Source organism: Erythrolamprus reginae, chromosome 2, assembly GCF_031021105.1.
Source record: "Erythrolamprus reginae isolate rEryReg1 chromosome 2, rEryReg1.hap1, whole genome shotgun sequence".
In the NCBI taxonomy this organism is placed as follows: domain Eukaryota; kingdom Metazoa; phylum Chordata; class Lepidosauria; order Squamata; family Dipsadidae; genus Erythrolamprus; species Erythrolamprus reginae.
In genome coordinates, this window is record NC_091951.1 from 342,928,016 (window position 1) to 342,954,956 (window position 26,941).

A 26,941-nucleotide genomic window follows, 5' to 3' on the forward strand; every position below is an offset into this window, starting at 1 on the left:
ATGTGATTTTACCGAAACGTCGCATAGACATGCAAAACATTACACAGGGCAAAACCCGAACTCAGAACAATCTACATATATATATATATATATATATATATATATATATATATATGTCACATGTTTAAGCTGAATTTGAAAATTAAGGGAGACTAGGATAGATCTATTTCGGCCTTATTTTGGCCTCATCAGCTAGCCATACCCACTGGGACTTGAACCTGCAACCTTTGCCTTGTAAAGCAGAGAATTATCCTCTAGGCTACAGTATCCAATCCCTTCAGCTCTGTACCAGGGAAGGGTTACATTTTGTGTCGAATCACCCTGGTATATTGAAGGAACATCACAGCTCCTTTTTTGCCTCTCGGCCCAACCCAGGGCCATTTCCAAGGCAGTTAATTTTATTGATAGCCGACAATTCTATATATCAAATGTTTTTTTAGCTGGAATTTTTTTTTTTTAATTAAGGGAGACTAGGATGGTCCCATTTCGGCCTTGTTCTGGCCTCATCAGCTAGCCAAATATACCAGGGTGATCCGACATACAATAGAACAATTCACAACAAATCTAATAAATTTAAAAAACATTTTAAAACCCCATTATTAAACTAGACATACACACAGACATACCATACACAAATTGTATAGGCCCGGGGGAGGGGGGGAGCCTCAATTCCCACATACCTGATGGCAGAGGTGAGTTTTAAGGAGTTTATGGAAGGCAAGGAGGGTGGGGGCAGTTCTTATCTCTGGGGGGAGCTGGTTCCAGAGGGTAGGGGCTGCCACAGAGAAGGCTCTTCCCCTGGGACCTGCCAGACGACATTGTTTAGTCAACAGGACCCGGAGAAGGCCCACTCTGTGGGACCTAATCGGTCGCTGGGATTCGTGCGGCAGAAGGCGGTCCCGAAGATATTCTGGTCTGATGCCATGAAGGGCTTTATAGGTCATAACCAACACTTTGAATTGTGACCGGAAATTGATTGGCAACCAATGCAGACTGCGGAGTGTTGGTGTAACATGGGCATACCTAGGGAAGCCCATGATTGCTCTCGCAACTGCATTCTGCACGATCTGAAGTTTCCAAACACTTTTCAAAGGTAGCCCCATGTAGAGAGCATTACAGTAGTCGAATCTCAAGGTGATGAGGGCATGAGTGACTGTGAGCAGTGAGTCCCTGTCCAGATAGGGCCGCAACTGGTGCACCAGCTGAACCTGGGCAAACGCCCCCCTCGCCACAGCCGAAAGATGGTTCTCTAATGTGAGCTGTGGATCGAGGAGGACGCCCAAGTTGCGGACCCCCTCTGAGGGGGTCAATTTAATCCTCAACTTTACAACAGTTTGCTTAGTGTCTGTTTGAAGTTTGAACGGCAGTGAAAAAAGGTGACTTATGATAATTTTTCCCTTTTTTTTGGAAATAATTTTATTGGTTTTAAAATATATCTTTTGTGACCTTCAATGTTAAAATCCAATTCACTTAACAACCATGTTACTAATTTAACAACTGCAGTGATTCATTTAGCAAACGGTACATGAAAAGTCATAAAATAGGACAAAATTCACTCAACAAATTTCTCACTTAGTGACATAAATTTGGGGCTCAATTGTGCTCATAAGTTGAGGACTATCTTTACGTGACCAGTTTCATTTTTATTGTGATTCATCAGATATATATAGAGACTTTTTTTTTCCTATAGCGATCAAACTCTCTGCCAAGGATTAGACTCAGTTGCACTTTAGAGAATTACATACAGGGCATTATTTTTAGGAGCTATCAAGGTCTGATCTCAATGTTGTTGCGATCCTTGAGTTACAGCCACTTGTTACAGCCACTTGGTCCATGACAGTTCAAAGTTATTCTAACGAAGTTAGAGTATTTGCTTCATTTATCATTTCTATTGGGGAAAAGGAATCCTCAATCTGAGTATTGTATTGGCAGTTCTGTGTTAGCAAAAACTTCAGAAGAGAAGGATTTAGGGGTAGTGATTTCTGACAGTCTCAAAATGGGTGAGCAGTGTGGTCGGGCGGTAGGAAAAGCAAGTAGGATGCTTGGCTGCATAGCTAGAGGTATAACAAGCAGGGATATTGTGATCCCGCTATATAGAGCGCTGGTGAGACCCCATTTGGAATCCCGTGTTCAGTTCTGGAGACCTCACCTACAAAAAGATATTGACAAAATTGAGAGATGGGCTACAAGAATGGTGGAAGGTCTTAAGTATAAAACGTATCAGGAAAGACTTTTTTAAAAAAAAGTTTTATTAAATATTTACAATAAAATTACACAACAAAAGACAACATATACGATATATACACATAAAACGAATATGGGAAAAGGAGAGAAGAAAGAAAAAAGGGAAGAGGAAAGGAGGATAAGAAAAATAAAAAAAAATAAAGCATTCTGCTTTATATATACCATATTTGGTATCATTATTTACAATTGGCACTACTCAAAGAGTAGTGTGATTTATGTGCAGCTTACGTCTAATTTACAAAGGAAAATCTTCCTTTTTACAGTTGTTATACATTTAATACATAAGTACATTCTTATAGTCTCCATATCATGGTATCAATCATATATCCTTTTTCTTCAATGGTATAGTGGTGCTATAGTTTGTTAATGTTTGTTGATGATATTTAAATTTATTGTTTCTAAATTTGGATTTGGGGTTTCTAATTTCTTTTCATTTTACTTTATTTTATTTTAATTTATTTTTTGCAAAAATTCAGGAAAGACTTAATGAACTCAATCTGTATAGTCTGGAGGACAGAAGGAAAAGGGGGGACATGATTGAAACATTTAAATGTGTTAAAGGGTTAAATAAGGTCCAGGAGGGAAGTGTTTTTAATAGGAAAGTGAACACAAGAACAAAGGGACACAATTTGAAGTTAGTTGGGGGAAAGATCAAAAGCAACATGAGAAAATATTATTTTACTGAAAGAGTAGTAGATCCTTGGAACAAACTTCCAGCAAACATAGTTGGTAAATCCACAGTAACTGAATTTAATCATGCCTGGGATAAACATATATCCATCCTAAGATAAAATACAGAAAATAGTATAAGGGCAGACTAGATGGACCATGAGGTCTTTTTCTGCCGTTAGTCTTCTATATTTCTATTATTAATTGGATTTCTATGTAGCCCCTCTCCGAGGACCGAGGCTTTATGGGGTGTAGAATGCTTTAGTTTGGCAAGACTGTGTCTATGGGTGAGAAATAATAAATAAATCTGCTGGGAAGAATCAGAATAGACCTCTTTGGTTTTTGCAGCCTGAAATAATGGAGGAATTTAAAATGTTTCACGTTAGTTTTGTAGGAATCTTTAGAATATAATAGAATAGAATTTTTATTGGCCAAGTGTGATTGGACACACAAGGAATTTGTCTTGGTGCATATGCTCTCAACGTACATAAAATAAAATATACATTTGTCAAGAATCATGTGATACAACACTTAATGATTGTCATAGGGGTCAAATAAGCAATGAAGAAGCAATATTAATAAAAATCTTAGGATATACGCAACAAGTTACAGTCATACAGTCAACATGGGAGGAAATGGGTGATAGGAATGATGAGAAAAACTAGTAGAATAGAAGTGCAGATTTAGTAGAAAGTCTGACAGTTTTGAGGGAATTATTTGTTTAGTAGAGTGATGGCGTTCGGGGGGAAACTGTTCTTGTGTCTAGTTGTCTTGGTGTGCAGTACTCTGTAGCGACGTTTTGAGGGTAGGAGTTGAAACAATTTGTGTCCAGGATGCGAGGGGTCAGTAAATATTTTACCCGCCCTCTTTTTGACTTGTGCAGTATACAGGTCCTCAATGGAAGGCAGATTGGCAGCAATTGTTTTTTCTGCAATTCTGATTATCCTCTGAAGTCTGTGTCGGTCCTGTTGGGTTGCAGCACCAAACCAGACAGTTATAGAGGTGCAGATGACAGACTCAATGATTCCTCTGTAGAACTGAATCAGCAGCTCCTTGGGCAGTTTGAGCTTCCTGAGCTGGCACAGAAAGAACATTGTTTGTTGTGCTTTTTTGATGATGTTTTTGATGTTAGGTGACCATTTTAGGTCTTGAGATATGATAGAACCTAGAAATTTGAAGGTCTCTACTGTTGATACTGTGTTGTCTAGTATTGTGAGAGGTGGAAGGGTGGAAGGGTTTCTCTTAAAGTCTACCACCATTTCTACAGTTTTGAGTGTGTTCAGTTCTAGATTGTTCTGGTCACACCACAAGGATAGTTGTTCAACTTCCCGTCTGTATGCGGATTCATCATTTCTCGAATGAGTCCGATCACTGTTGTATCATCTGCAAACTTCAGTAGTTTAACAGATGGATCGTACCTGGGTTTCCTGGTGATTTTCTTACATCTCTTGAAATAATTACATTACTGCACCTTATTTGATTTCAACTGAAAAGGCCAGTTTCAGTTTTGATTGTTACACAAGAGTAAAAGATAACTTGAAATGAAAGAGGAAAAAAAAGTAAAAGAGGGGTGTTCTGGTACAAACTCAATTTTTCCCAGTCAGATAACTCAGCACAATAAGATATCCCAGATCATTTTATTACAGGAATTCTCACAATAACTCACAGTTATGATGTGATTCTTCTGCAGTATAATCTTTCCCATTGTGCAGGTAAAAAGAGGTTGAATTGACCCTGGCTCTAGGTAGAGCATCTACAGGCTGGCTGGCTTAATGAAAGAGTGAAGACAAAAGACCCTCTGGAATGTTCTCTCCAAATGTGATCACATTTAGAACTACATTACCCAGAGTGCAATTTCACTTCATTTCCCCTAATGCAATATCTTAAAGAGACATGCCTAAGTACAGTCCAACTATCTCTGTCTCTGGGGACAGCACAAGAGTGTTTGGTAGCGCAGAAATTTTGGAAAGTTTTAGGTTGGAAGGATGCAACAAAATGGACAATATAAAATTGGTACCGGTACATGGTGGAACACATTCAGTTTGAAATTATGGATATAAAGATATGATTAATGAAAATAAAGTGTAGGGGTAGAGGTTATATGGTTAGTAGAATTTGAGACCAAGGTATGAAGAATAAATTGGATTCACTCTATAATTTGTAAATATTGTAATGTCCTTGATTTAAAATGCTATAAATAAGGTACACCCTCATTTTGGTGGAGGAGTCTGAATGATGTTAGATAGTGGGAGCACGTATCAATGTACACTGTCTTTTATGTAGTGTGTATCTGTTATTATAAAAAATTAATAAAATTCATTATACTGTATATAAAAAAGTAAAATCGGTAAAAAATCCACCTTAGGTTTAAAATAGCTGTAATTTAATTTAATTTAATTTAATTTAATTTAATAATTTAATTTAATTTAATTTAATTTAGTTTAATTTAATTTAATTTAATTTAATTTAATTTAATTTAATTTAATTTAATTTAATTTAATTTAATTTAATTTAATTTAATTTAATTTAATTTAATTTCATTTCATTTCATTTCATTTCATTTCATTTCATTTCATTTCATTTCATTTCATTTCATTTAACTTCTTTGCCGCCGAATCCCAATGGGACTCAGGGCTGCTTACAACAGTAAATAGTACATACAATAAACAAATTCAATTATTAGTAATAAGAACAGTAAAAACCCGTAATAAATCCTAATGAAATATCCAATCAAACCCACATACATATAGAATCAGTTACAAATCAGGCATGATAAGATGCTATATTCTGCAATGCAGTCTGCATTGGTTGCCGATCAGTTTCCGGTCACAATTCAAGGTGACCGGAATGGTTATGACCTATAAAGCCCTTCATGGCATCAGACCAAAATTTCTCCGGGAACGCCTTCTGCTGCACGAATCCCAGCGACTGGTTAGGTCCCACAGAGTTGGCCTTCTCTGGGTCCCGTCGACTAAACAATGTCGTCTGGCGGGACCTAGGGGAAGATCCTTCTCTGTGGTGGCCCCAACCCTCTAGAACCAGCTCCCCCCGGAGATTAGAATTGCCCTCACCCTCCTTGCCTTTCGTAAACTTCGTAAAACCCACCTCTGCCGTCAGGCTTGGGGGAATTGAGACACCTCCCCCGGGCCTATACAGTTTATGCATGGTATGTTTGTGTGTATGTTTTTTGCTTTTTAATAAGGGGTTTTCAGTGATTTTAAGTTACTAGATTTGTTATACATTGTTTTATTGTTGTTGTGAGCCACCCCGAGTCTACGGAGAGGGGCGGCATACAAATCTTATTAATAATAATAATAATAATAATAATAATAATAATAATAATAATGATAATAATAATATTCAAAGTCCCCAGGCTTGCCAGCAAAGTCAGGTCTTCGCAGCTTTTTGGAAGGACAGAAGGGTGGGAGCAGAACGGACATCGGGGAGTAGTTGATTCCATAAAGTCTGGGCAGCCACAGAAATTAATGAATGTTGGAACACGAAGCTAATTCCAAACCAGTGTTATGGGTGAGAAATGTTTAAACATCAGATGTACAACTGTAAGGCAAAGGTGCAACTTATTTTACGCCAAGTTTTTCTTCGTTAAAACAGTACAGAGTCCAAAAGTAATCTATATCCATTTCTAGAACAAAGATGTAATCGTGTCATAATGATAAAAGGAGTAGATTGTGATGACATTTATGCTCTGGGAAAGATTAAGCCAATTAACTGACAGGGTGAACCTTTCAAAAGAACCAGATGAAGGAAATGCCGAGATACAAAATGTAACTTCCTGGTAAGAGATTGACATGGATGGCAGGACAGAAGACTCTGGGTTATTGGGAGGAACTTGCTGCATGTCAGCAACACCTAAAGACAGACAGCTATGATTTCATATTGCGGTGTATAGAATCACCTGCCTGAAATAATCTGCCTGGCTCCCAAGTCCCAACAACTCTGAGAAGTTTACAAATTGTTGAAAACATATAAAAACAAGAAAACCAAAGAAATAAAGATGGCAGAGAAAATGAAAGAAAGGAAGGGGGAAGGAAAGGAGAAGGGAAAAGGAATGTATTGCATTGGCAGTTCTGTGTTAGCAAAAACTTCAGAAGAGAAGGATTTAGGGGTAGTGATTTCTGACAGTCTCAAAATGGGTGAGCAGTGTGGTCGGGCAGTAGGAAAAGCAAGTAGGATGCTTGGCTGCATAGCTAGAGGTATAACAAGCAGGAAGAGGGAGATTGTGATCCCCTTATATAGAGCGCTGGTGAGACCACATTTGGAATACTGTGTTCAGTTCTGGAGACCTCACCTACAAAAAGATATTGAAAAAATTGAACTGGTCCAAAGACGGGCTACAAGAATGGTGGAAGGTCTTAAGCATAAAACGTATCAGGAAAGACTTAATGAACTCAATCAAGTCTGGAGGACAGAAGGAAAAGGGGGGACATGATTGAAACATTTAAGTATGTTAAAGGGTTAAATAAGGTTCAGGAGGGAAGTGTTTTTAATAGGAAAGTGAACACAAGAACAAGGGGACACAATCTGAAGTTAGTTGGGGGAAAGAGCAAAAGCAACGTGAGGAAATATTATTTGACTGAAAGAGTAGTAGATCCTTGGAACAAACTTCCAGCAGATGTGGTTGGTAAATCCACAGTAACTGAATTTAAACATGCCTGGGATAAACATATATCCATCCTAAGATAAAACACAGGAAATAGTATAAGGGCAGACTAGATGGACCATGAGGTCTTTTTCTGCCGTCAGTCTTCTATGTTTCTATGTTTCTAAGGGAGGGACAGGGGAGGGGACAGGAGAAAGAAAAGAGAGGAGAAGAGCGGAGAGGAGAAATGAAAGAAAGGGAAAAGGAGAAGTGTTTTTAATAGGAATGTGAACACAAGAACAAGGGGGCACAATCTGAGGTTAATTGAGGGAAAGATCAGAAGCAACGTGAGAAAATATATTATTTGACTGAAAGAGTAGTAGATGCTTGGAACAAACTTCCAGCAGACGGGGTTGCTAAATCCACAGTAACTGAATGGAAACATGCCTGGGATAAACATATATCCATCCTAAGATAAAATACAGGAAATGGTATAAGGGCAGACTAGATGGACCATGAGGTCTTTTTCTGCCGTCAGTCTTCTATGTTGTTCTACCGTTGTGTCCCAACCGCCCGTAATTACAGGGTAATTAGTCCCAAACAGACACACACCACACGATAGAGGGAAAACAAAAGGTCTTTATCAACAGAAAAGCAGAAACAACTCCCTTTTTAAATGTCAAAGGGATTTTCTGGTACACAGAAGGCACAGGTTAAATGCTATCCAATTTCTCACCCAGTAACTTGGAAATTGAGTCCAATTCCAAAGTCCAGAAATTCCACACACAGTCTTGAACAGGGAAACAGCAAACCATGATCTTGACGAAACTATGAAGCAGATAAACTTCCACAAGGCTAAACCAGCATGCTGCTCTTTTTGTAAATATGTGCAGCTTTCCATGTAAACTAATCATTTATTTAAACTGGTGACCTCTAAAAGTCTTAGCAAAGGCCCTGGACAGTGTACCGGACTCTGTTGTTTCTTCCCCCAATCTCAAAATCTTCAACCTTCCATTATCTACAATACTCCTCTCCCCTTGGCCTTCTCCGGGTTGGCATTCTCTGGGTCCCGTCGACTAAACAATGTCGTTTGGCAGGCCCCAGGGGAAGAGCCTTCTCTGTGACGGCTCCGGCCCTCTGGAACCAACTCCCCCCGGAGATTAGAACTGCCCCCACCCTCCCTGTCTTTCGTAAACTACTCAAGACTCATTTACACCGCCAGGCATGGGGGAGTTGAGATAGCTCTTCCCCCTAGGCCATTACAAGTTATGCATGGTATGTTTGTGTGTATGTTTGGTTTTATAATAGAGGTTTTTAGTTGTTTTTTTATTATTGGATTGTACATATTGTGTTTATTATTGTTGTTAGCCGCCCCAAATCCAATAAATTATTATTATTATTATTTTCTAAGAGGTCTGTAAGAGGCGTGCATAAGTGCACCTTTGTGCCTACCGTTCCTGTCCAAATGTCTTTTTAATCTTTTCTATCTCTACTTTATACTTATATTATGTTAATATTATAGGGGCGGCATACAAATCTAATAAATTATTATTATTATTATTATTATTATTATTATTATTATTATTAAACATACTACAATGCAATACTATATTTGTATGACAAATAAAATAAATAAATAAAACACTGATACCAATATTCTTCTGAGTTGGCAACTTTAAGATACATGCTGGCTGGGGAATTCTGGGAGTTGAAGTCCACAAGCCTTTAAAGTTTCTCAAATTGGATACTCGTGCCATAAAGCCTCATTCAATTTTTAGCAGTCCTCCAGGCTCTTGAGTTCTCTCTCCTGTTTCTTTTCTCTTTCTGCCTTTTGCGTGCACTTCATTACCGCATCAGTTGGCGGTCCCAGACTCCTTATCGTTCCGAGGGGTCCATAACTCAGAGGCTTTAATTTGTGGTGGGCTAAAACTTGGCAGACAAAGAGCCAATTTCACAATCCAGTCTGGAGGTTCTAAATCTAAATGCGATGGCAGGAGATGCTCCCTCCAAGAATTAAAATATTGTTCCAGCCATCTCTGTGGACGAGAGCTTTGACGTAGTCTGCTTGATGCTTCGCGCCGCCTCCTAATTTCTTTTATCCAAAGATTTAATTTAAATGTTTAATCGGAACTAAAAGACCACAAAACTGGTCACATTTTATTAGCAAATGCACTGCTTGAAAAGATCCCATGATAAGGCAACATGAGAAAATATTATTTTACTGAAAGAGTAGTAGATCCTTGGAACAAACTTCCAGCAGACGTCGTTGGTCAATCCACAGTAACTGAATTTAAACATGCCTGGGATAAATATAGATCCATCCTAAGATAAAATACAGGAAATAGTATAAGGGCAGACTAGATGGACCATGAGATCTTTTTCTGCCGTCAGTCTTCCATGTTTCTATGTTTCCATGTTTCCATCCCCAGGAAGCTTTTTCTTTTTTAAAATTTTTATTCTATACGCATAAAACATGCATAAACAAGACAAACAAACATATATGGGTACAATTCCCCCGTGTTTACAGTAAACATCTCTCGGTTTGAATCCACCAATATACTTTCCCGTCGACTAAACAATGTCGTCTGGCGGGACCCAGGGGAAGAGCCTTCTCTGTGGCGGCTCTGACCCTCTGGAATCAACTCCCCCCAGAGATTAGGACTGCCCCCACCCTCCTTGCCTTTCGTAAACTCCTTAAAACCCACCTCTGTCGTCAGGCTTGGGGGAACTGAGACATCTCCCCTTGCCTATGTAGTTTTGTGCATGATAAGACTGTGTGTATGTATTTTATCTATTGGTTTTTTTTTCTTTTTAGACTTTTTAATGTAAAACTGTTATTTTAGATTTTAAGTATTAGATTTGTCACCATGTATTGTTTTTTATCACTGTTGTGTGCCGCCCCGAGTCTACAGAGAGGGGCGGCATACAAATCTAATAAATTAAAAATTAAAAAAATATAACAGTTTCGCTCTCAGTTTTTAGCACTCACTATGAAAGAAGGCTGCACCACTCACATATTTGATTTAATGTCTCCCCACTGATTTCTACTTTATTGTAATTTTCTTTAGGTGGACCTACCATGACTTCTTGAATCGCTATCGAGTGCTTATGAAAGACAAAAGTATTTCGAAAAAGAAAGATAAGACACTGATTTGTAAAACGTTATTGGAAAGCCTAATTAAGGTAAGATGTCAGAGCCACTGCATATCATTAGATCAATCAACTAACCAATCAGATTGGCACAGGATCCAGCATCACTGTGGTCCTGCATCCCTAATTCTACCTCTCTGTTTAACTATAGTCCAAAGCATCTGAAAAATCTTTGCCAGTTATTCAGAATAATTGCAACTTCTGTGTCCAAAGGCTGACAAAGAAGTTGCAATCATTTTAATATAGCTGAATTCTGCTCCTTTCTGGAAAAAAATTGCCCATAATCATGTTGCTATTCTAACTATAATTTGTTAAGTGCCACTTTGGATACATCTTATTTGTTCTGCCATATTGTATTTAATATGTGATTCTGCCAAACACTTGGATTAGGTCACATTTTGCATTAAACAATTGTATGCTCAAATTTGGTGGAAGGAAAGCCTCGATAGCTTTAAGGCAGGATTATACAGATTCATGGATGCCAAGTGTATCATAGGTGGTTATTGAAACGGATGTCCAAGTGCCGCCTCTATGTTGATTGAGGCAGGCAGGATTCCCTTGGGTCCCATTTGTTGGGGGTCAAGGGAAAGGGAGGGTTTTGCCTTCTCTTTCTGCTCAAGATCCGCAAGGACAATTGATGGGCCACTGTGTGACACAGAATGCTGGGCTCGATGGGCTTTGGCCTGATTCAGCATGGCTATTCTTATGTACTTATGAAAGATAAGGAGGGAGGGAGGGAGGGAAGGAAGGAAGGAAGGAAGGAAAAACTAGGGAGGGGAAACTAAGGAGAAGGAAGGAAGGAAGGAAGGAAGGAAGGAAAAACTAGGGAGAGGAAACTAGGGAGGCAGAAGGAAGGAGGGCGGGGAGGAAGGAAGGAAAAACTTGGGAGGAGAAACTAAGGAGAAGGAGGGAGGGAGGAAAGGAAGGAAGGAAGGAAAAACTAGGGAGAGGAAACTAGGGAGGCAGAAGGAAGGAGGGAGGGGAGGGAGGAAGAAAAAGCGTAGGGGGAGAAACTAAGGAGAAGGAGAGAGGGAGGGAAGGAAGGAAGGAAGAAAGGAAGAAAAATTAGGGTGAAGAAACTAGGGAGAAGGAAGGAAGGAAAGAAGGAAAAACTAGGGAGGGGGAAGAGAGGGAGGGAGGGGAAACCAGGGACGAGGAAGGAAGGAAGAAGTGGCTCTAAAAACTCTTGCTTTTCCTTTTTTTACTTTTCAAAGGATCCTGACCAGTTTCAGTTCGGACGTACAAAGATCTTTTTTCGTGCTGGCCAGGTGGCCTATTTGGAAAAATTGCGGGCAGATAAGTTCCGGGCTGCCACCATCATGATACAGAAGACAGTGCGTGGCTGGTTGCAGAGAAGAAAGTACAGGAGAACCAGGGAGGCGGCTTTAATTATCCAGAGGTTCACCCGAGGATATCTGGCACGCAGGTAAGCATAAAGCGGACATTTTCCCCAAGAGAATTTGCTTGCTAGAACTGTGGGAATTTGTTCACCTCGCACAAATGGGGCTTGCTGGTTAAGACACTGGGCTTGTCAGCTGGAAAGCCCGCAGCCCAGGTTCAAGACCCGAATGCAGTATGACGGGGTAAACTCCCATCCTCTCCCCAGCTCCTGCCAGCTTAGCAATTGGAAAGCATGCAAATGTGAGTAGATAATTAGGTACCACTTTGGTGGGAAAGTAACAGCGCTCTTTGACATCATGCTGGCCACAAGACATGTTTCCCCAGCACTCCGCGGACTGCATTGGCTGCTGATTGGTTTCCGGACGCGATTCATGGTGTTGGTTATGACCTATAAAGCCCTACATGGTATCGGGCCAGATTACTTGCAGGACCGCCTTCTGCCGCATGAGTCCCAGCTACCGGTCAGGTCCCACAGAGTCGGCCTTCTCCAGGTCCCATCAACTAGACAATGTCAGTTGGCGGATCCTAGGGGAAGAGCCTTCTCTGTGGGGGCCCCGGCCCTCTGGAATCAGCTCCCCCCCAGAGATTCATACTGCCCCCCCTCACCTTCCATAAGAACTTGAAAACCTATCTATGCCACCAGGCTTGGGGTCACTAGACCCTAGTTTACGGCCGATGAGTGTGATGTATGCTTGTTGTTTGAATGTGAATGAATGATTTTTTAATGTTCCATGGTTTTTAGAGTAGTTAGTCATATTAATTGGATTTTAGATATTGATATTGTATACTGGGTTTTTTTTTAATATTGCGAGCTGCCCCGAGTCCTCGGACAGGAGTGGCATACAAATCCAATAAATGAAATAAATAAGAATGCAGAAATTTCTTCAGACAGTGCTGGGTCAATGGCCTTGAAGCAGAGATGAAAACTGAAGCATAAAACCTATCAGGAAAAACTTAATGAACTCAATCAAGTCTGGAGGACAGAAGGGAAAGGGGGGACATGATAGAAACATTTAAATATGTTAAAGGGTTAAATAAGGTTCAGGAGGGAAGTGTTTTTAATAGGAGAGGGAACACAAGTACAAGGGGACACAATCTGAGGTTAGTTGGGGGAAAGATCAGGAGCAACCTGAGAAAATATTATTTGACCGAAAGAGTCGTAGATGCTTGGAACAAACTTCCAGCAGACGTGGTTGGTAAATCCACAGTAACTGAATTTAAACATGCCTGGGATAAACATATATCCACCCTAAGATAAAATACAGGAAATAGTATAAGGGCAGACTAGATGGACCATGAGGTCTTTTTCTGCCGTCAATCTTCTATGTTTCTATCCAATTTTATAGTTTTCCATATATAAAGGAGTCTCTGTGGATTTTACTCCTCTATCATTGCTGCCCCTTACAGTTGGCATTGATTAGCGGCAGTCGCGGGTTCCTACTTACCGCTGCTACCGATTCGCTGCATATGCAGCTCTGGGTTACTGGCAGGCGCACATGCACATCCCAGCGAGATTTTGCTTCTGCGCATGAAACAAAATCTCGTGAGAGGACGCCCGCGTGAGACAGAGATTTTGGCCAAAAAAAAAATTGCTTCCGCGCATGCAATGGTTTGTATCTATTGTGTATTATGGTGGTTGAAGCTGAAGTAGTCATTGACAGATAGGACGTTGCAACAGATAGGTTTGTGTACTCCGCTTAGATCAGACCGTAGGTGCCATAGTTGTAGGTTGGCCAAGCCCAAAATTTCAAGCCTGGTGGCACTAGCGGTTATGAAACTGTTCTTCTAGGATTTTCTTCTCTCTCAAAAGTAAGCTATTTTATTCATAAATTGAGAAATGGCCTGGGATAGAGGCATTTCTTTTCAAGTCTCCACCTAACCAAAAAAACCCAATTATTACAATTAACCCAATCATAAAACATACAAAAAGTAAAATAGAAAGAAAGAATCTCAAAAAAATGTATGTATGTATGTATTAGAATTACAGTGGTACCTCTACTTACGAACTTAATTCGTTCCGTGACCAGGTTCTTAAGAAGAAAAGTTTATAAGAAAAAGCAATTTTTCCCATAGGAATCAATGTAAAAGCAAATAATGTGTGCGATTGGAGAAACCACAGGGAGGGTGGAGGCCCTGTTTCCTCCCAGGAGAGTCCTAGAGAGGCCCCACGTAGGCTTCTCCCTGCATTTTCCGGCCTTGTTTCCTCCCAGAGGATTCTTAGAGAGGCCCCACAGAGGCTTCTCCCCATCTTTTCCAGCTCTGTTTCCTCCCAGGAGATCCCTAGAGTGGCCCAATGGAGGCTTCTCTCTGCCTTTTCTGGTTACAGTTTCGGAGTCTCATGTTTGTAAGTGGAAAATAGTTCTTGAGAAGAGGCAAAAAAATCTTGAACACCTGGTTCTTATCTAGAAAAGTTTGTAAGTAGAGGCGTTCTTAGGTAGAGGTACCACTGTACTGTATAAAAATTATTTTTAACAGCAAATCATAAAAGTCCAATTAATAATAAAAATAATAAAAATAAATGAAACCTTGACCTGCCAAGACTTTTTTACCTGGATGGTAAAAAATGAAAGCACAGGGAATTTTATTCGGCGTCCTGCTCTCTGAACTGCCACAGGTACTAGGGTAATAAAATTCTCTTTATGCTCACGCTATCACAAAGGAAATAGAATGAATTGGTAATGCCCCCAGTCATAGTTTTTAGCTCATATCCTTGCCTGGTGCACTGGGGAAAAAACAATTCGACAGTTGCTGTGATGGAAAGTACGCAAAGAAAGGTCATTTGTAAAAAATATACATAAAGATGTTTTTAAACTTTTGCAAGATCTTCTGAGTTCCTTGCTACCATTCCTCTGCTGCAGTGGTCCCCAACCTGTGGGCTACAGCCCACTATTGGCTGGCATCCTATTCACAAGCAGGCTGTGTAAAGACCTGGGTAGTGTGCGCACATGAGCACATGGACAACCCCACTTGCACAAATGGTTGCAGCCCCACTCACATAAGCATCATGGGGACTCAGTGGTGGAAGTTTAAAAAAATTCCCTAGTACATGTGTCAGTTCAGAGAGCAGGATGCTGAATAAAATTATCTGCGTTTTCATTTTTTACCATCCAGCTCTATTCCATCACATGTCACGAGTAGTGTTGGGTGAACCAAACTTACACAGTTCGGGTTTGTGCCGAACTTTGCGGTGTTCGGCATGCTGAACCCAAACCCGAACTTTTAAAAAAGTTTGGGTTTGGATTCGGCGTTCGCTTGGACACCGCGAAGCGCCGCTGCCCGGCTGTCATCTTCTGAGAAGAGGAGGAGGAGCCTGTCGCTGGTGGCAGTGGGGGAAGGTGAACACCGGGGAGCTGTCGGCCGGTCGGGAGGCACAAAAGGAGGCGGGGAATTTGTTTGTTTGTTTGTTTGTTTGTTTCCTTGCTTCCTTGCTTCCTTGCTTGCCTATTATTTGTTGTTTGTTTGTTTGTTTGTTTGTTTGTTTGTTTGTTTGTTCGTTCATTCGTTCATTTATTTATTAGATTTGTATGCCGCCCCTCTCCGTAGACTCGGGGCGGCTCACAACAACAATAGAAAACAGTTCATAACAAATCTAATAATTTTAACGATTAAAAAAAGAAAACATTAAAATCCCCATTATTAAAACATACATACACACAGACATACCATACTTAAATTGTATAGGCCCGGGGGAGATGATTCAATTCCCCCATGCCTGATGGCAAAGGTGGGTTTTAAGGAGTTTACGAAAGGCAGGGAGGGTGGGGGCAGTTCTAATCTCCGGGGGGAGCTGGTTCCAGAGGGTCAGGGATGCCACAGAGAAGGCTCTTCCCCTTGGGCCCACCAAACGACATTGTTTAGTCGATGGGACCCGGAGAAGGCCAACTCTGTGGGACCTAATCGGTCGCTGGGATTCGTGTGGCAGAAGGTGGTCCTGGAGATATTCTGGTCCGATGCCATGAAGGGCTTTATAGGTCATAACCAACACTTTGAATTGTGACCGGAAATTGATCGGCAACCAATGCAGACTGTGGAGTGTTGGTGTAACATGGGCATATTTGGGGAAGCCCATGACTGCTCTCGCAGCTGCATTCTGCACGATCTGAAGTTTCCGAACACTTTTCAAAGGTAGCCCCATGTAGAGAGTGTTACATCTTATCAGAATGGCCCTCACTGAAAACATTGCCAGCCATTGTAAGCACTTTATGCCCTGTTGGAAAAGAAAAACCCAAATTCATATTTATCATATGGAATTCCAGGGGCGGAGCTTTGACGTCACGGAGACTCCTTCCTGGCCGGTCGAAACAGGGAGTTGAGGAGGAAATAAAGCCACAGGCCAGGAAGGAGTCTCCGTGACATCAAAGCTCCGCCCCCGGAATCCCATCGTGGGATTCCCCACCTCCTTGTTTATTTTTACAGAAAAGGACGCCGCAGCGGCGCTGCAAGCAAAAGGAGGCGGGGAATCCCACGATGGGATTCCGGGGGCGGGGCTCTGATGTCAGGGAGACTGTTGGAAACAGGATGGAATTTAAAAAAAACAGTGTCAGAAAATCAGTACAGGAGCACTTCTGTTAGGAACAATTGCTTTGTGTCGTCCTGTTTATCGTTGCTAAACCTTTAACCCCCTTCGCTCTTCTGCAGACTGGCAGATCATCTAAGGAAAACAAGAGCAGCCATTATTTTCCAGAAACAATATCGAATGTTAAGGAAACGCCGGGATTACGAAGCCATCCGTCACGCAGCTATCACGATCCAATCCTTCACCCGAGGAATGTTCGTTAGGAAGAACTATCAGAAGGTTAGTTGCTTTGCCTTTGCTTTCAGAACACACAAAAAGGTTTACATTTCAGTAGCCCTGTTTCCCCAACCCCCCTGATTCATGGAAGTCAGATACAACCCATCCTTGACTTAAGACCAATCATTTCTCAACCGTTTGGAATGATGGCTTCAGAAAGGTCTCATAAAGAGACTTTTGGCCCTCATAATAATTAAGTTGTGCAAATAAAGGAAGATATTTGTAGCTCAGGGTTGCAATGAGGGGTCCTTGGTGCTCTCTGAGGTTGGTTGTTTTGTTGTAGACGTTTCATCACCCATCTTGGTAACATCATCTGGGCACTGATGAAGTTACCTACTTTCTGTAATGGAACATCTGCAAGAAAACAACCAAGCTTAGAGAACACCAGGGATCCCTCCCTCGATATTGTGCAGCCCTATCCAATCTCCTTGGTGATCACACAACTGCATGTCAGGCACATGGTGACCAACTCACTTTAACAACTGGTTGAAATACCCTGCAGTCATGTAACCATAGTTTGATTTGAACAAAAATAACAAAAAACACTTGTTCGGGTGAATAGATTCAGACCTAAGACCATTTGAATAGCTCAACAACCATTGTAAAACTAGGTCTAGTCACGCATGACATATAACTGAAATTCCAGTCCCAATTGGGGTCATAAGTCAAGGACTACCTGTATAATCTTTAGTGTGAACCAGATTCTTGGATACATGCCAACAAATCAAGTGCTGGATATATGAGTTAATTTTCTTGTGAAGGAAATTAAGGGAGTTCATCGTTGACACTACGAACCAGGGAATGTTTTGCATAACTTCATTGTCTTAGTTTTGTTTAGCATTTCAGTCAATCACAAATATAGTAAAACAAATTAAAAACAAATGCTCTCAAAATAACTGCTGAAAAGGAGCAGATAGCTGATAGTATAGTTATTGGCCAATAAACTTCTGCCACTTTCCCCCCTTTAATTCCAGTTGGACTCTATTGTAAAACTGCAAATATTTTCATTATGTTAAAGATAAGATAAGGATTTTGAGGGCCTCAACAAGGCTACCACAGACCATCAGCATCACTTTGAAAAATATTCAATCTGCCTTTAATACTGTCTTTATCTGCTTCTGAATTCCTGTTGTCTTCAGTGTAATTTTAATTTCTTACTCCTCATCTGGATTACAAGTCTTGACTTTGCTCAGAGCTAGCAAAATCACTTCACACTTGGTTGTAAATGTCAAATTTCAAAACACAACGTGTTTGCTATGTGGCATCTCTTTGTCTTTCTTCTCTAATTGTATAAGATTAGTAACAGAATGGACACCTCAGAGTGAGATACACTGGGGAGTAGAGGAGTAGTTGCATCTGGCCCAGTGTTCTCAATCCTTATCAGCAGCTCCTGTCCAAGTCTTTGATGTCTGCTCCATCAGCTTCTGTGGTTTGAAGTAACTCTTCCTGTTTCATCTGGAAAGTCACACACACACCATCCTACCGTGTATATAAAAACTGAGTCCAACCTTGGTATTAATCCTGTAACTTAAAGGTTCGCTTTTGAACTCCTCAAATGGATGTCATCCTATCTAAAGAGTACAAAGGTTTTATTTTCTTTGAAGTGACCTTCAAACTGCTCTTGAAGGATTATCTAGTGACATACTCAACAGGTTATATCCAGTGTTTCTTAGAATACAAATGGATAGCCTATCTATAAAGCTAGACAGATTGATTGTTTGAAAGGTGAGGGCAAGAGGTTCTATGAATGCTTGTTTGTTTGTTTGTTTGTTTATTTATTTATTTGATTTGAGAGAGAGAGAGAGAGAGAGAGAGAGAGAGAGAGAGAGAGAGAGAAACACCTTGCTGCTCTTCCGTGGAATCCAGATTTGTGAAGCTCCCTTCGAACAGTTTTTTGTGGAAACTGGGTTCTGTACGTGTCTATTGAGCTCTGTGGTGATTTTAGGAGCTGCAGTCTTGTGATCCGCTCTAACAATTCGCTTTAGAGTCCAACGGGCTCTCTCACACCACTTCGACTTTCGACCAGACCTGTGCTTGGCTGAGGACGTTTTCCCTTCTCTTTCAAAAGCAGTCATTACTTTTGACACATTACCTCCTCAAATGCCAAACATTCAGGCACTTTCTTTTACGCTAGCGCCTGCCATTCGAGCACCAACAATTTGGCCTCTTTGAAAGTCTGAGAGGTCTGCCATTTCTAGAAGGTTATAACCAATTTCCTTACATTTCTGTAAAAAAAAAAAAAGGTATTTTAAAATAACAGAATTTTAAAAAATATTCAAATATGTCAGGTTTTGATTGATTTGAACATGTTCAAACATTATGATGCCAAAAAGTCAAGTGTTTCCATTTCTTTGTCCACCGCCTGTATCTTTAGGGCTCTTCCAAAGAGGCTTATGATATCTGGGAGTAGATGCTCTAGGGTTTCTCCGCCTAGGTTCCTAAAGACTGAACATCTTGTTCTTTATATTTTCATATATTCCTGTTTTATTTAATTTAATTTAATTTATTTATTTAGATTTATTTATTTAGATTTATAAGCCGCCTCTCTCTGGACGGACTCAGTTTTAATTAATATCCTTAGCAATATTAATTTTATTCTTAACTCATTGATTGGGATATTTGAATTAGGTTCTAATTTATTTTATTTATTTGTTTGTTTGTTTGTTTGTTTATTATTTATTTATTTATTTGTTTGTTTGTTTGTTTATTTATTTATTGGATTTGTATGCCGCCCCTCTCTGCAGACTCGGGGCGGCTAACAACAGCAGTAAAACAGTATATAACAGTATATTATTATGGGTTGAGAAGCTGCACAATCTTTTTTCACCTATTAATTGTTTTGACCACTCAGGCCAAAAACTGTAGGAGAAGAGCTGGCAGAGTCTGGTGGTAAAGTTAAGCATGTATTCAGCCTATAGTCCTTATGTTCCCACAAATGGTCTATCTCAGTGTTTCTCAACCTTGGCAACTTGAAGATATTTGGACTTCAACTCCCAGAATTCCCCAGCCAGCAAATGCTGGCTGGGGAATTCTGGGAGTTGAAGTCCAGATATCTTCAAGTTGCCAAGGTTGAGAAACACTGGTCTATCTATCCAACCTCTCTTGAATTCTGTTGACTCTTATCTAGCATCAATTTAGTCTCGCGGGTTAGTTGACTACATTTTTGTGCATAGGCATGAACAATAAGTTATCTTAATTGGAATAGCAATAGCACTTAAACTTATATTCCACTTCATAGGGGTTTACAGCCCTTTCTAAGCGGTTTACAGAGTCATCTTATTGCCCTCCAGGAATGTTATGTGTGGTCCAGATTCTTTACACTTGACATCACCCAAGGGAAGAATGGGTGATGGGCAGGATGGAAAAGTCTCCTCTTCTTATCTCAGCCTCTCCTTGCCATCTGAATTACACTTGGTTAAATAAATCACAATGTTTAAAGACAAAGGAAACGGTGCTTTTCTGTCTTTCTCCTGACAAAGTAGTTTCTATGAAAGATGCTTTTCGTGAGGTCCACGTTTTTCTGAGTGGATACATCTAATGAAGCTCAGCGAAAGCAGGACAATCTGTTCTCTGTATCCAAGACTAACTGTATTATAACCATTTACTTCTTTCTAATGAGGCATTCTGCTAACTTAACTTCTCGGAATAATTTCAGCACTAATGAGGGACCCCCGCTGAATTCAAATGATCTCCAACATCGAATCCTTAGAATCCTTTTCATAATTTAGCAGTCTATAGGTGTTTGCAAAGAAGGAAGAAGTTGAGAAAACATTATTTGGAATTATTTGCTGTAATTAATCCCTGGTGGATTACCTGTATATGTACTGTATAGTCTCTCTTTCTATCTATCTATCTATCTATCTATCTATCTATCTATCTATCTATCTATCTATCTATCTATCTATCTATCTATCTAGCTAGCTAGCTAGCTAGCTAGCTAGCTAGCTAGCTAGCTATCTAGCTAGCTAGCTAGCTATCTGTTCTGTCTGGGTCACTCCAGAAGCCAATACCAACCCAAAAAGAGAAGCCAGACACACTGGTAAAAGGCAAAGGCAGTTTTATAAAATTAAAGAAAAACACAGGTAACAGAAAATGTCCTTACAAACAGGAAAATGCTGTATCTTCAGATATATCCATGAAGGCAAAAATCCATGCAGCAATACAGAATTCTTGCTGCCAAGCCGAGGCTGTAGATAGCAGACCTACACCTCCCACGGGTCTTCCAAAGCTGCTGGGCCACAAGCCAGGAACAGAGACGCCGAGAAACAAGACAGGATAACGCAACTCCAAACTGATAACACTCCACATGGCTTCAAGGGCTTGTCTGTCTTTTAAACCCTGCTAAGGAGGACTACACCCAAACCCAGCTGTTCCTAATTCAGTGCTGATAATACTTCTTTAATTGCTCCTTTCTTTGATCTGACTGTCTCTGTCGCATGTCAATGACGGCTTGAGCTTCATCACCTAATGACTCCAAACTACTGGCTGGGGAGAGCCCCCCCCCCCCCGGGGCTCTCATGCTGTTCTCCTTCATCCCATTCCTGATTTCCCTCTCCCCCATCCGACTGTTCAGCCCCCTCCTCTTGGCTGTCATCCTCCTCCGGGCATGGAGCCAGCAGAGACACAGCCGGTCCCTGAGCAGCCTCAGGCTGAACCACAACATCCATCTATCTATCTATCTATCTATCTATCTATCTATCTATCTATCTATCTATCTATCTATCTATCTATCTACTATCTATCTATTCACATGTTTGGGCTGAATTTGAAAATTAATCATTATATATGTTCAAATGCTAACTTAGCAAGGCACTGTTGTTCCATAGCTTTTAACCTTGTCTTTCCTTTATTTTTGGCATTATTTAATACTTTATTACCTAACAGGAAGAAATTCCTGGATTACATAATAATATTCCATCTTCACCTATTTAAAGGCATAACATGAAGTTAGTTGGGGGAAAGATCAAAAGCAACATGATAAAATATTATTTTACTGAAAGAGTAGTAGATCCTTGGAACAAACTTCCAGCAGACGTAGATAAATCCACAGTAACTGAATTTAAACATGCCTGGGATAAACATATATCCATCCTAAGATAAAATACAGAAAATAGTATAAGGGCAGACTAGATGGACCATGAGGTCTTTTTCTGCCGTCAGACTTCTATGTTTCTATGTTTCTATCTTAGTGTATATATCATTGACAACCTTCCATTTCTTCAGTAACTCTATGTAGAGTTAATCTTGCCAGCATTTTTTATCATTATTGCTAGGTCTTCTCTCTCCAAGAGGGGTCTTTTTTCCCCCCAACCGACATGGAACTTAGCTCAATTTCAGAGTACAGAAGCATAAACTATAGATATTTCCATGTTTAAGCTACACGGACAGAAGCAATTTTTCTCCAGTTCTCCAGAGAGCTAGCTTAATGAAGCCAAACGGAGAAGCACTCCAGGGCAAAATAGAAAGATTATCTAACATGGCCCAGAGAGAAGAAACTTCACACTTTCTGAGCCTAAGAAACGCTACTCAGGAGCGTATACTGAGTTGCCATTCTTTTCTAGTCTTAAAGTAAGGTATCTAACCTTGGCAACTTTAAAAATTGTGGCCTTCATCTCCCAGAATTCCCCAGCCAACATGTCTGGCTAGGAAATTCTGGGAGCTGATGTCCACAAGTTTTAAATGTCTATGGACATTCTCAGCCAGGCTGTGGTTGTCCCAAAGGTGTTTTTCCGAAAGGCAGCTGGACTTTCTTTGTTGTTCCTTGAAGACTTTTCACTTCTGATCCAAGAAGCTTCTTCGGTTCTTACCTTCAGTTCTTCAGTTCTTACCTTCAGTTCTTCAGATGAAAAGTTCTTGGATGAAAAGTGAAATGTTTTCAAGGAAAAACAAAGAAAACTCCAGTTGCATTTTGAAAAAGCACCTTTGGGACAAGTCTTAAAGTTCTTAGGGTTGACCTCCCTGTCTTAAACTAATATTTTAACCCACTGCTCCATAGTAGTGTATGGTAGAATCCTCCCAAAAATGCACAGGTACAAATTTCAGACACACACACACGTTTGAAAATTCAAAACAATGTTCTTTATAATGAAAATTCACTTAAACCAAGCCCTCTTTTGGTATAGCAAAGAGCACTGGTCTCCAAACAAACTGGTAATTTGTACAAGTCCCTTATCAGTTCTGTGATACTTAGCTTGCAGCTGTGAGGCAATTCACAGTCTTCTTTCACAAAGTGAAACACACTTTGCTCTGGTTTAGTTTCAAAGCGGGGAAAAATCAGCACACAAAAAGTCAAAGTCAGTAAAGCAGTCACGAAACACAACGATCAGATAATCCTCCACAATGGCCAAACCCACAGGCTGCTATTTATAGCAGCCTCACTAATTACCACAGCCCCACCCAACCACAGGTGGCCTCATTTTCTTTGATAATAATCTCTCAGTTGTTGTTGCCTATGCATCGCTCTCCGCATGCGTGGCTGTATCATTGACTCTTGTTCTGAATCCAAGGAGGAGCTAGATAATTGATTTCCTTCTGAGCCGTCTGCCACACTCTCCTCCTCCCTGTCACTCATGTCTTCTTGGTCAGAGGAGCCTTCATCAGCAGATTCCACCGGGGGCAAAACAGGCCTGCAGCATGTGGATGTCTCCCCCACATCCACAGTCCTCGGGGCAGGAGCAGGGCCAGAGCTAACCACAACAGATTCTATTGTTTATTTCATTTTATCCCACCTTTGTGCTTTTAGAGACATAATAATAAACTATTGGAGCAATATCAGTCTTGGATCATGTGGCCATTACAGAAGTGCATACATGTTAATGGCTATTTACTGTTCACAATTGCCACAAATAGTGTGAATTTGTATTTGCATTCTGCATATCCATGTCAAGTTAAAAACTGCTGTGTGTTTTTAATAGTAACACTACTGAAACATAGGCCCACATTTCTATATAATATCCATACCTGTAGTCACCCTAAAGATGATGTATGGATTTAACCTAATTTTTGGAATGGTTTGATATATATATATATATATATATATATTAAGCCACAAGGATCTGTGCAGACTACATTTTCAAAGCATGTTTAGCTAAAATGGAGTGGGTTAATTTGTATAGCTAGGAAATTAAAACTTCTGGCTTTTTGCAAATCAAACACAGATTTGTTTTTATGTGGCTTACAAGTTATGGGCCGTTTCTTATGTGATACCCTATTTTATTGATCCCAGGGTTCTACTAAAGCAAAGATGACCTTGCAAGCTTTATATCTTATAGATGTATATTCATATGCAATCTAATTCACCAATTTGTACTTAGCTGCAGGAATATCCTGTGCATAGAAACTCTAAATATTTTTTAAAATTATTTTTCATTAGACAAACAAAAACAAACAACATTTAACTTTTAAGGAGCTACCATTGCTCCGCTTATCGCAGAAGTCTAACTAATACAAAAAAAACCCCGTAACTATAATCAGCTCAATACAGAAATATAACACACATATGCTACGTTCTTGTTAGATTTAACTCTGCATTCTTTATGTTAATTAATTTTCTTATCTATAAAAATATCAAATACTTAAACTAATATTAAGATATAAAAAATAACACTCCAAAATTTATAATATTGCAAAAATACTCTATATTTATTTTGTTTTTAAACTATTACATTCTATATATCATTATCTTGTTATAGATTTTTTGAAATTCACTTATTTGATATAACTTTAAAAAGAAAACCCTGTCATATTTATTTTTAAATGTTCTCTCATATACGCATACAGTTAACATTCAAAATTGCATAGAAACTCAATAATGTGCCTGTTTCCATTTTTGCACATTTTATAACATCCTAGCCTTAAGTTGACGATGTAATGTTGACCTTGCCGCCTCTGTAGGCACCACAATGAACGTTAACAAATATTTGGAAGTTTGGTGACTTCTTAGCTGAATGGAGATTAAAAGGTCAAAAGTAATATTTCCTTAGTGCTATTTCTTCATCATCACCCAAGTGCAGAAAATCAAAATATAGAAACATAGAAACATAGAAACATAGAAACATAGAAGACTGACGGCAGAAAAAGACCCCATGGTCCATCTAGTCTGCCCTTTTACTATTTCCTGTATTTTATCTTACAATGGATATATGTTTATCCCAGGCATGTTTAAATTCGGTTACTGTGGATTTACCAACCACGTCTGCTGGAAGTTTGTTCCAAGGATCTACTACTCTTTCAGTAGAATAATATTTTCTCATGTTGCCTTTGATCTTTCCCCCAACTAACTTCAGATTGTGTCCCCTTGTTCTTGTGTTCACTTTCCTGTTAAAAACACTTCCCTCCTGAACCCTATTTAACCCTTTAACATATTTAAATGTTTCGATCATGTCCCCCCTTTTCCTTCTGTCTTCCAGACTATACAGATTGAGTTCATTAAGTCTTTCCTGATATGGCCAAACGATTTAAAAAAAATTGTTTGGTGGTGAACGTTTTATGGCAAAACTGAACTATGACCATCAACTTTTTCTCAGTAGATGCATGAATTGTTCCCACAGTTTTCGTGGTGGGGAATTTTCTTCCCACTGTGGTGCTTTCATGATGCATTGAATTGCAACTTTCATTACCAGTCACAGTACAATCAGGGGATTATGGAAGAGGCCACTAGATTAAGAAAATGGCTCTTGTATATCAACTTTCTGATGCCTTTGCTACCGAGACTTTCAAAGCTGCATGTCCCCTAAAAATGTGTGGTCTTAATTTATTTATTTATTTATTGGATTTGTATGCCGCCCCTCTCCGTAGACTCGGGGCAGCTAACAACAATGATAAAAACAGCATGTAACAATGTAATCCAATACTAAAATAACTAAAAAAAAACCCTTATTATAAAAACCAAACATACATACAGACATACCATGCATAAAATTGTAAAGGCCTAGGGGGAAAGAGTATCTCAATTCCCCCATGCCTGATGGCAGAGATGGGTTTTAAGTAGCTTATGAAAGGCAAGGAGGGTGGGGGCAATTCTAATCTCTGGGGGGAGTTGGTTCCAAAGGGCCGGGGCCGCCACAGAGAAGGCTCTTCCCCTGGGTCCCGCCAAACAACATTGTTTAGTTGACGGGACCCGGAGAAGGCCCACTTTGTGGGACCTAACTGGTCGCTGGGATTCGTGCAGCAGAAGGCGGTCCCTGAGATAATCTGGTCCGGTGCCATGAAGGGCTTTATAGGTCATAACCAACACTTTGAATTGTGACCGGAAACTGATCGGCAACTAATGCAGACTGCGGAGTGTTGGTGCAACATGGGCATATTTGGGGAAGCCCATGACTGCTCTCGCAGCTGCATTCTGCACGATCTGAAGTTTCCGAACACTTTTCAAAGGTAGCCCCATGTAGAGAGCATTACATCTTATCAGAATGGCCCTCACTGAAAACATTGCCAGCCATTGTAAGCACTTTATGCCCTGTTGGGAAACCCCCCCCCCCCCAAATTCATATTTATCATTAGAGAATGATCAATGACAACTACAATCTCCTGGATGGTGTTCCGCTACGTTGACGTATGCTACCCTATTTTTTCCCCTGTCTTCTGTATGTGTTCCTATGTGTTCATGTGCATTTAAGATACTTATGGAGCACAAGGCCATCGTCCTCCAGAAATACACACGAGCTTGGCTGGCTCGGAAGAATTTCACCAAGTTCAGATGTGCAGCTGTGGTTATCCAGTGCTATTTCAGGCGCATGAAAGCCAAGCAAGAGCTGAAAGCTCTGAAGATCGAAGCCCGGTCAGCCGAGCACTTGAAGAGACTCAACATTGGCATGGAGAACAAAGTTGTGCAACTGCAGAGAAAGTTAGATGAACAGGTAAAATCCCACCGAGTCTTGCTTTGTTGTGTGTACCCACATCTCCCCAGTGTTCTGCGTGGAACTATTTGCTAATGGCTGCCTCCATTTTGTTTGCCTCCTTATCCAGTGATGGGATGCCAAAATTTTTACTGCCATACTGTGGACATGGCTTATTTTGTAGGTGTGGCATGATGGTCATGTGACCAGGTAGGAGTGGCTTGCCAGCCATGTGGCCAGGTGGGAGTG

At 40.2% G+C, this 26,941-nt stretch overlaps 1 protein-coding gene across 5 annotated transcripts in view; it reads left to right on the plus strand.

Moving 5' to 3' along the window:
* MYO5B (myosin VB) overlaps positions 1 to 26,941 on the plus strand; it is a 345,830-nt gene that overhangs the window by 213,285 nt on the left and 105,604 nt on the right. For all 5 annotated transcript variants that reach the window (XM_070743570.1, XM_070743569.1, XM_070743567.1 and 2 more), the window contains exons 18-21: positions 10,582 to 10,696; positions 11,878 to 12,089; positions 16,703 to 16,859; positions 26,474 to 26,713. In XM_070743570.1, the coding sequence (XP_070599671.1) occupies positions 10,582 to 10,696; positions 11,878 to 12,089; positions 16,703 to 16,859; positions 26,474 to 26,713 (724 nt within the window). The remainder of the gene's footprint in view (positions 1 to 10,581; positions 10,697 to 11,877; positions 12,090 to 16,702; positions 16,860 to 26,473; positions 26,714 to 26,941) is intronic.